Source organism: Camponotus vicinus, unplaced genomic scaffold (genome assembly GCF_025532165.1).
Source record: "Camponotus vicinus isolate PSW18456_S1 unplaced genomic scaffold, iyCamVici1.0 SCAF_8, whole genome shotgun sequence".
NCBI classification, from domain to species: domain Eukaryota; kingdom Metazoa; phylum Arthropoda; class Insecta; order Hymenoptera; family Formicidae; genus Camponotus; species Camponotus vicinus.
In genome coordinates, this window is record NW_028141980.1 from 17,590,678 (window position 1) to 17,601,331 (window position 10,654).

Genomic DNA, 10,654 nt, shown 5'->3' on the forward strand with positions numbered 1-10,654 from the left:
AAATATAACACATTTAAATAAATAAAACAATCATTAACGCAGCGAAGCTCTGTACAGAAAATTTAAATGCATTCTTGAGAACACAAAATATTCAAAGAAATTAATATCGTGTATAAGAGAATATTTTTTATCTAAAATATAACACATTTAAATAAATAAAACAATCATTAACGCAGCGAAATTTTGTGCAGAAAATTTAAATGTGTTGCCGAGATGCTGGAAAAAACTTTTGTTCGCAGTGAAAAAGACACTAGTCGGAGACCCCTGCCTTCGAGCGAGCGCATTTCTCTTCCTCAACCAGGAAAAACCCTTTCTCTCTCTTTTTCGCGACCCCATCGAATTCGCAGAAGGGTGGTTTCTATAATTGCGAGGGTTCCGAGCGGCATGCTATAACGAAGGATAAAAGCCTTTCGCCTCTCTCAAGTTTTTTTTTCCATCCTATCCCCCTCGATCGATTCCGCCCGTGTACATCGCGACCCTGACATTCACCCACACACGTGAAAACGTGCGCGAGCTTTAATTACAACGAGCGAATAAGCTCGCATAATTAATCGCGAGGCAGGCAGAATAAAAGCCCGCGTTTCGTCTGATGGCTCTTCGCGCGACATCGATCTCAATGCAAACGAGCGCTTCATTTGAATGAGGAGAAAGAGAGAGAGCGAGATTACTTCGTTACTTTTATCTCGAATCGAGAATAAACTTTTCGAGAATTAATCGCGTTGGACAAAATCGCTTCGCCGTTTTAAAAGGCATTTTATTCAATCAGACGTCTCGCGAAGAATTCCCGGCGAGACTGAGTATCGCGAACGGATATCCACGAAAGAGAGAGAGAGAGAGAAAGAGAAAGAGAGAACGGGAAGTGCGGCGACGGGATAGTTCCCAAATCATCGTTCCCTCTTAAAATTAATCCACTAGGGTTGCAAATAGCCGGTGCGTTTGACGTGCGGCCAATTGCGTCGCGCGCGAATCCCGCGGATGCCATCGCTACGCACTTTCGCCGCTTCTAACGAGCGATGAACAGCGGCACGTGAGAAGGATGACGAAGGGGGACGCGAAAGGGGGGTGGGGTGGGCGAGAAGAAAAGCCTCTTGGCCGGAGCGAAAGAGAGAGAGAGAGCGAATCTCGCGCGGTTCGCGCCCCGTGGCACGAGAGGAACCTTTTCCAATTGACGTCATAGACACGCTCTTTTACCCTTTTTTTCACCCCGCCCCTCACCCTACCGTCGGGTTAAGAATAACAACGACGCGGCGGGATCGCGCTCGCGCACTATGTGTTGCAACGCACTGGGAATAGACGGTGGCCGACTACCGGCCACCGTGGCCGAATCGTCTATGTCGACCGTGTTGCTGCTCGGATTACACAAAGTATCTTAAGATTGTAATTCCGATGACAGATGACGAATCTCGAGTCGATTTTTATTATCTCGGCAAAGAAAGAGCACCGATAGTTTCCAAATAAACTATATAAACTTTCTAAAAGTGAATCAGTGTGTTATCACTGAAAAACAGGAAATAGTCATTGATTACAGCAGTTACAAGTACAGCACTGTAAATCAGTGATATTTTATTGAAATAATTCGTTAATAATATTGACCGTTTCAATCAGTAATATTAAACTACAATTCATCTCTCTATCTATTTCATTTAAAAAATTAGAAATTTTATTTATATTTACTAAATATTTTATTTATATTTATTATATTATATTAAAAATTTTATTTTATTTATATTACATGCATATTGAACTTATTTCAAATAGATAACAAACGAATAATTTTCATCAAGTCGCCAGACATTTATTTGTCGACTTATAAAATCGATTTAATATCCGAAACCTCTCTATTGAGATTGTATCAGAAATTAAATCGAAGTAATATTTCTAACTTTATCTGTCGCTCTTTGCAAACTTATATAATTCTTATGACTAAAATTTAAATAGAGAGAGAGATAGCGAATAATAGCGGTAAATGAACGAGCGAGATTACTGGTTTTACAGTGAATTTTACTTCAACTAAGATATAAAATAAAATAAGCATTTCCAAAAGATCCTGAAGATCAGTAAAATACTCACTGATTCTCAGTGAAATCTTATTTTACTGTTTAAATTAGTGATATTTTCACTGATTCACTTTTAGAGAGGAGAAAAAGACTAAGTCTTTTTGCGAATCAAGCTGGGAATTCAAGATCATATTCTTCAATTAATTATTTCTCTCGAATAGACTTTTATTTCAAGATTCAATTACATAAATTATGATACCTCTCGAGTAGTCTTCAAGATTTAATTATGATCTCTCTCGACACTTTTGCCGAGGAAAAATTCTCAATTAAAATTATCGCGAACCATTGAGTCTTGTAGAAATATTGCACAGCGAAATAGAAACGATGAAGGTCCCGCGATCAAAGTCACGTGTACAACGATCCATTTTCGATCGAGCTACGCTTCTTCTGTACGAGATTCACATTCTCGAGATTACATATCGGAGCGAGCGACCCTCCCACACCATCGTTATCGTTATCTGAAAAGAGGAGCCTCGCTATAGAAGAACGAAGGGGCAGATGCAACGACCGCGACCCGTGTGTATATCTAACGTCAAAAATAGCCGCCGCCTTTAAGGTACGGCCATGCACGCTTCATTACGCATTCATACATGGACAAGATGCACATATGCGAGCCGCGTGTGCCTTTAAACCACATACGGACCCGCGGCGTCCATTTATTTTTCTCGAGGGAGCCGTTTCTTTACCGACCTCGTGTCGTTGGCTCCCCATCGATCGTAATTTGAAGGACGGTTACTTAAACTTTTATCGAAAGTTTACAGAATTTTACGTTCGCCGCGAAATAGTTTGGAAACTGTAACAAGCCGCCGTTCCAGTTTATCGAGATTGCACCGTAAATCATCGAGGGGATAAAAATAGCATATGCGAGAGAATTTTTCTTTCCCAAACATCATCCGTAATGACCCATATTCCGCGATATTCGAAGCGCCGGGAGTTTATTGACAGATCATCGTATACGAAAATGGATGCCGCATTTCGATTTAACGCAGCGTACGAGAGATGCGAGCGAATTTACGCTGAAACCCCAAAAATAAAATCCGCTACAAACGATAGTCTATGCTATCGACGCGTATTTCGTAATTTAACGATGATAATTATGCGCGGGTGGATATTTCCGTATCAACGTCATATCTCTTTCGTCGCCGCCATAAGCGTTTTCCTCGAGTTTTGTTTGTCCTTGCGACGTGAATACGGAAGAACCTTCGCGAGGGAAGAACTTGGAGGAGACTTTGCTCTCTCTACTTCTCGACCTTTTCTTCACGTGGATAGTTTGCGTGTACCTGAACTACCTGACCTGACCTAGTCGTCAATGCCGTACAATGGACCTGCTGCCTCTCGGTTAGGTCAGGTTGAAAAACGCAATTCTCTCGGCTTGCGTCGTCGAGGTTTGCACAATACCTAGTAGGTCTCTCCACACGATTCAGCGACGCTTTTCCGAATTTTCCGTCGCGCCGTTTCGCACAAAGGAGATTGGAAAATCCAGTCTTTATTAACGAATTATTGTGCAACGTCGCCTGGCCCGAGATCAGCTGCGCAAAGTCGCGTGAGAGAATCTCTCGATCAAGATTTATAGATCCCGGTTCTTCTTTGTGAGCGTCGCAACCATTGGCCAAGTGCAATTTACGATCGTGTGTGTGTGAATCTACATTAATTAAATAATTAATCCCATAATTATTGAAATATTCTCGAGACAAAGAAATATTCTTGAAACTCCGCCTTCTCAATCTTGCAGTCACGTGCCTCTCAGACTCCGATTGATCTTCGCGGTAACGAAATTATCTTAAAGTGCAGCTACACGACGGTGTCCTGGGTTGCAACCGGAATTGAATTTCCAGAGTCATTAGACTCGCGTCGGAGTGCGTCTCGTGACGCACAGAGACGCCTTTTTTCTCTCTCTCTCTCTCTCTTCCTCTCACTTTCTACCATCGTATTATCTCTCTTTCTCTCTTCGGATCTCCAAAATGGCCACGCGCAGCCGGCGTAGCGTCTTCCTGGTATAAATACATATGAGAATTGGGTCGCTGCCCTGAACCCCAGCCATCAAGCACCGTCTACGATTCTCCTTCTTCGTTAATCCCCTTCCCCGGAAGTGTCGTCTACGAATCCCGAACGCGCGCCTACCTTTTTTCGCGAGAGCTCAATGACAGTTCCGTTATTTCTTTATATTATCGCATTTCCGAAGATTATAGATTATACGCTAATTTAAGGACAATGATCTTTTCTCGCTAGCAACATAAAATCGATGCATTTTACTACTGCAAAAAATATTTTCGCATCGTCAAGTTTTCGCTTTTCCCTTTCTTTTATATCGCAATATTTTTCAAATTTTCAGTTTCTACGTTTCAAGCCTCAACTTCCGAGAGATGATTTAACAAACATGTCAATGTTATAATGATAATAAAAAAAATGTATTTATGAATGTTGCCCGATTCAAACCGCTCGCGTGACGTCGATTAGATAATTGGGAAGCAAGGCCCGCGTCGGGTCTGTCGTGGATTTGTGCGGATGTGCAATCGCGGTTTTGCCGCCTCCGAGGCCTGGCCCCGTGTGTCTGCCATATGACAATACCATCTGTGGCCCATGCGACCGAGCGATGCAAAGAGGTGCGGGATCCTGCGATAGGTAGACCTACCTACGACAGGGGTGCGGGAGAGAGCATCTTGCAAGCCTCGAAACCCAACCTTAACGAAACGGAATCGAAAGGTGCGCCGGAATCGAAAGACGCGCCCCGAAAAATGCAGCTGGCAAAATATCGCATGCTCTGCGTCGTGTAAACGTAACGCGAATGTCGCGAGCATCGATCCAAATGATCCAGATGGATCGACTTGACGTTTCATTTATACACATGCGATAACGAATATAAATTGATCCAAAAATTAGATTGTATTTCCATGAAAAAAAGATGTTAATTGTAAAAAAAAATCGATATAATCGTCGACAATTTTCGCCATAAAATTTGATCTGCCTTAGCTTTCTAATAAAGTATTATTTTATCGATATATATTATTTTATATCGATTCGATTGAATTATATAAGAAATTATATAATGCAACTTTTGAATTCCAATTGAAAATGCATATTTCATAAATAAAATTTTAACTGACTGCAATAAAATCTCAATTAATTGAGACTACATTTAATTAATTATATTTCGAAAGAGAGGGCTCAGAGGGATATCGCACACATTATATTACCAATGGAGCAGGATGTAGATGAAAGCAGATGTCGCTCAAAGACGGTGGTAGTAAAAGACAGGTCGATAACAGCGCATTTAAATGAATAGTGCATTTAAATGTGCGTTAAAAAAATATAGTTCTCTAGGTACATATTAAATATTTGCTCTAGATTCATATTAAATATTTAATATAAGAATGATTAAGGATAATTTTTAAAAATGAAAAAAATTCAGGAGAATATATTAACACTGTCGAATATTTATCTCCTTCTTTTATCCTTTAATTCGTTTATTTTTTAAATATTTTATTTAATTTCCCTTTTAATATGAATCTACCATCTTTCATATATGCTTTCGCAATTGCTAGAGCCAAGCATGACATTGTCAATTGATACGATATTCCTCGAGGGAGCATTTAAATTGGTCACGTGTAATCGTGATGCAATCGACATCAAAACCTAGGAAAGCGTATCCCGAGAAACAACATGCGTCACAAGTTTGTCTGCGACAAGCTAGATTAAAAAAAAAAAAAAAACGCAAAAGAGGCATGATTCTCACGGACGATCCACGTAATCGGGATCAATTATCATCATTATCAACTCGAATAAATCTAGCTGTCGAGAGAAAAAGGGAGACCTCATCTCTCGACGTGCCAAGAGCTGACAGGATCTGAATGAAATCCCACCGCGACTTAACCTAACCTAACCTAATCTCCCCGGAGGAGGATTTCTTACGAGGGGGCCAGGTGATCGTCGTCGCTGAATCTCGGCGACGACGATCCGCGTCGCGGTTGACATATGTCACGGCCACGCGAGCGCGCGCGCGCGCGCGCGTGCGATGAAAACGATCGAGCCGGCGTCACGCGAGGACATCGATGCACGCGAGGGGTGAGGGGGGGGGGAGAGACGAGAGACTCACCGCTGTGTCCGGTGTTGCTCGACGATTGACCCATCGTCGTCGTTGTCGGCCCGGCAACGGCGGCGGCGGTGGCAGTGATAGGTAATGGTGTCGGGTGTCTGTCGAACGATGTTGCCAGACGGGCTCGGCGGGCTCACGTGAAAAACCGGACGCATGGGCGCGCGTGAGACGGGCACATTTTTCGCACGACGTTGGCGGCGGCGGCGGCGGCGACGGATATCACCGTCAGTCACGCAGACAGTGCATCTTGCATCCGCAGTGTCGCTGGGATGCCGCGGGACGGACGACGACCGCACACGCTCTGTCGGCGCGAGCGCCGCGACGTGATTGGCCCGGCGGCGAAGGCGCCGATTTTGCGCGTCGCTTTGAACGTGCCGCAGCGCGGAAATTGATTCTCCCTCGATGATGCGGGTGCGCCGCGTTGCCGCGGCGTCGCGCGGATGCTGCTCGCGTTTTTCCGCGCCAGCGAGGCACCCTGACACGTGGCGAGGCTTCGCGAGAGTCCGGGATGTTCTAATAAGTACACCGGAAACATTATATTCTGCATTATAGAATGGTTTACTAAATTGCAGAATATCTCCCACTAAACAAGCGCCAAATATATATTCTAAAGATGAGAAGAGATTTTCCTCTAATATATTTTAGAATATATTCTTTATTTTATATATTATTCTTAATAAGAGATCTAATCTAATTTAATAAGAGGCTTTTTTAAAGAAGAATATTCTGAATTTTTTAGAATATTTGATTAGAGGAAAGCTTTAGAGGAATTCTTCTTAAATGAAAAATACAATTTTTTCGGTGTATGCAAGATTTCGGTGTATGGAATTTTTTTTTTTGAAGAAAATTAGAAATTAATCCTTTTGACGTTTCACATGTTGATTTAATATTGTGTTAAAAATGCATAATTCGACGATTTATGACATGCTGCCCCTCGTATAATTATCTTTAGATGAAAAGACTCGATCTAAAATTAAAATTTTAAATTCTGTAGAATATTTTTGGGTTACTAAATTTAATTGGAATGTAATTTAAAAAATTTGTATATATATTATTATATTTTATATATTAATATATTATATTTTATTATATTTTATTTATGTATTATATATTATATTTATATTTTATATATTAATATATTTAATATATTTTTTCATCTTCAAAAAATGAAAATAAAATCAGCAAAATTGAAATGTCTAATTTTTAAATGACAATACTTTGTTATTTTTCAGTGGGTTTTCAATGAAATTGAACACGCTACTCGCAGACTCGTATTGAATAAAAATTAAATATCCAAGATTTAAAAATTTAAACAGAGTGTACGTCAGTATTATTTAAACATCAATAAAAATATATGCAAAAAAAGAGATTAAGTTTTAATATTCTTCAAGAAAAAATCATCAATTTTCCATATTGTTAGAGTAGACTAGATTTTACTTAGAAAATTAACTTGAATCGTATTGCTAATTATCTATTATTGATTATATATTATTGGTTTTTATTGAAAAATGCAAATTGCTCGAGGCAATTAAGAGATCATTCAAATGCATGCAAAATGCTCTTAAATAAATAAACGCTTATAATTTCTTTAATACATTTTATAAGTTGATATCTATTCTGATATTTATCTTGTAGGTTTTAAATATTTCTTCTAGTATTCATCTAATATTCATCTAGTTCATCTAGTATTTGATTTGTCTATGTTCAGTAAATATATTTACTAATTTAAATTTTTCAATAACATTTAATTCACTTTATAAAAATCTTCGAAGAGATAATCTCCTATTTTTTAACAATGCATCCTATTTTTTTAACAATGTTTAATCACATATATAAATTAGCACCATGTTTGATAAATCAACTTAATTCTAATAAGAATTTCTGCATTCTTATCATGAATCTAATTTTGTTATTGATCTTACCGAGGGGAATGGAAGCATTCGATGCCACTTACGGCTCCATACTCTCTGAACATCTTGAAGACACCAGAAAAAAAAAGATATCTCACATGTTACAATCGTAAGACTGGCGAAACGATTCGAATGTACACTCACGCGTATAATTTTCGGATCTCGCATCCGTTATAAATCTTAACTACACCCAATATTCGCGTGTCCGCACGTGCGTGTCCCGATGCGGGATCACGCGACTAGCGTTCAGAGAGCTCGCGGCCAACTCGGTTTCGCGGTTTATCCTCGTACGATCGCTGGACGGCGAAGGATGAAGACTTATTGATTGTTCGCCACAGCGGTCAGGTCGTCCAAAGTCATCGATCACCTTAAATCTTTGCGTAGGCAAGAGATTGGGGCCTGTACGTGGTCGTCGAGCCGGTGGGTCACCTTGGTAACCGGCCGTCAAAACACTACGTCGACGAGCGTCATCGGGAAGGCCTGTTCGCCAGACGATCATCGACGTCCTCTATGGATTGTCTTACCCTCCGACGACGATCGCGACGCTCGATAGGCGGAGTCGGAGAACGTCGTATCCGCGACTGAGATGATCGCCGGCGTGGTATCTGTTCGGTATCATCCGGAATGTAAAAGCTGACGACAACGACGGAAGTGCGATTCTATCGGGAACAAGTGCCTTAGATCGAAGCATGAGCCTAGGGAATCCTTGGATCGTTTGCCTCGTGCTGACCATCCTCACCTTCTTCCAAAGAGGTCGGTAGATTAATTATACTCCGAAAATAAATGCGGTCTTTCTCTCTTGATATCCAGACTTTAGATCAGATCAAGATTATCGAATGCGATGTGCGAAGATAAAAAAAACTATGGTTCCAAAACATAGATACACAATATGTAACTAACATGTGCGTTATATAATTTGTGTTTTAGTTATAATTTCTCACTTAGAAATGTAATATTATTAATATAACATTCATTGGCATCTTTGAATGTCGAAGGTATTTGCTTAATTTTGACATTTTTATGATATCGACGAGCTACTATGCTATATGGGATATAATTATTACATGACAAATTGCAATTAACGTGCAAATTACATGCAACGCACTCGTTAGTTATATGTTATATAACAATTATATATTTGCGTTCGCTAAGGTGTTATCTAGGTATCTGCGAATCTCGCGCGAGTAAGATCAATAACTGCTGAGCTGCGAGAACGAGCCGTGCATAGTTTACGCGTTTTTGTATAAAAATAGCACTCTCTGGCGCCGCTCGAGCTCTCAAACACCTTGTCGATCGCTGCGAGATCTTTTTTGCGATGCCGAGAAACGACGTAAAAATCCTTGACGCTTTTACTCCTATACTTTTCATTATCTAACGCAAGCCAAGTAGAATGACATAGTGTTTCGAATCGAGAAATTTGCTGAAGATGTTAAGCAATTTTATTCATCGCGTTTTTTTCTCATTCCGTCCCATGATGAAGAGCGAGCGCGACTTCTCTTATTCGCAGGGTGGGCCATCGACTGTTTCAAGTGCGTCTCGATCGATGGTGATAACAAACCGTGCGATGACCCATTTCACAACAATGGTAGCCTCGCTTTCTTAGAATCTCCCTGCCTGGGGGGTCGAAAAGGCCGGGATGGCCTCTTTCCAGCCACAGCCTGCATCAAGATTGCCGGCATATACGGTAATATAACGAGCGAAATACTACATTTCATATATTTATAATTGATCAAGACTCAGTAAATGAGCCGCACCCAAAAATATGTGAAATCTTGTATCTTAATCGATTATCCGATAAATGTATCAGGTGAATCCGGTGTATCTCTCATGGTGAGAAGCTGCGCGTTAGACAGCGGAACTTTGACGACGGACTCCGAGATTATCAGAATGTCCCACTGCGGTGGTTTTTACTTTGACAACAAGTAAGACTTTTAATAGCTCGATACGAACTAAAAATTAAAAAATTGCTTGATCGAAATTTTTGTTTTTAAATGTCGATGTACGTGCTTTTCGTAGGTACGTTCGCGGGTGCGTGCAATCTTGCAGCGACGCAGACGCGTGCAATGCATCGTCGAAGAATTTCGCATCGCTGATTGTCTTAATATTGCCGCTCCTCGGAGGATTTGTGTAATTTAAATGAAAATAAAAAATTCGCGAATATGAAAAATCATCACTCGAAGAACGAAACAATCCGGACGGAATAAGAAAAATAAGAAAAATTGAACAGCAGCTCTAAGAAATTACAATGTACAGCAGCAAATGTTGTAGTGATTATATCAATGTACAACCATAATTAATATGATGATCTTTCATTAAGTCTTACGATACACAAAACAGACTATATAGTGAATACTGCCAGATTACGATTAAGCTATATATATAATATATAATATATAATATATTGTTATCTCGTTCACATCATTTATTCTAGCCATCACTAGCTTTGCATACGATTACAGCTTGATATCAATAAAGCATATTTTAAATTGTTAAACACACACACGGATATTCTGCTTTCTCTATTTTTCTTTTCCTCGTCGCGAACGTAAATAATACATGGGCAATTTCAGGTAACGAAAATCTTTGTCGTTTTT

The 10,654-nt window shown here is 40.1% G+C and overlaps 2 protein-coding genes across 3 annotated transcripts in view; one reads left to right on the plus strand and one right to left on the minus strand.

Annotated features, from left to right (window-relative positions):
- Neur (E3 ubiquitin-protein ligase neur) overlaps positions 1-6,421 on the minus strand; it is a 50,399-nt gene extending 43,978 nt beyond the window's left edge. The window contains exon 1 of the mRNA XM_083106446.1: positions 6,151-6,421. Within this exon, the coding sequence (XP_082962572.1) occupies positions 6,151-6,184 (34 nt within the window). The 5' untranslated portion in view covers positions 6,185-6,421. The remainder of the gene's footprint in view (positions 1-6,150) is intronic.
- LOC145975765 (uncharacterized) overlaps positions 1-10,558 on the plus strand; it is a 78,700-nt gene extending 68,142 nt beyond the window's left edge. The window contains exons 2-5 of one of the 2 annotated variants that reach the window (XM_083106459.1): positions 8,445-8,813; positions 9,568-9,744; positions 9,868-9,982; positions 10,077-10,558. In XM_083106459.1, the coding sequence (XP_082962585.1) occupies positions 8,750-8,813; positions 9,568-9,744; positions 9,868-9,982; positions 10,077-10,191 (471 nt within the window). In that variant the 5' untranslated portion in view covers positions 8,445-8,749 and the 3' untranslated portion in view covers positions 10,192-10,558. Of the gene's footprint in view, positions 1-7,956; positions 8,814-9,567; positions 9,745-9,867; positions 9,983-10,076 lie in introns of those variants that run through there. The other variant, XM_083106457.1, reaches the window with a different exon arrangement.
- Positions 10,559-10,654: the final 96 nt, after the last annotated feature.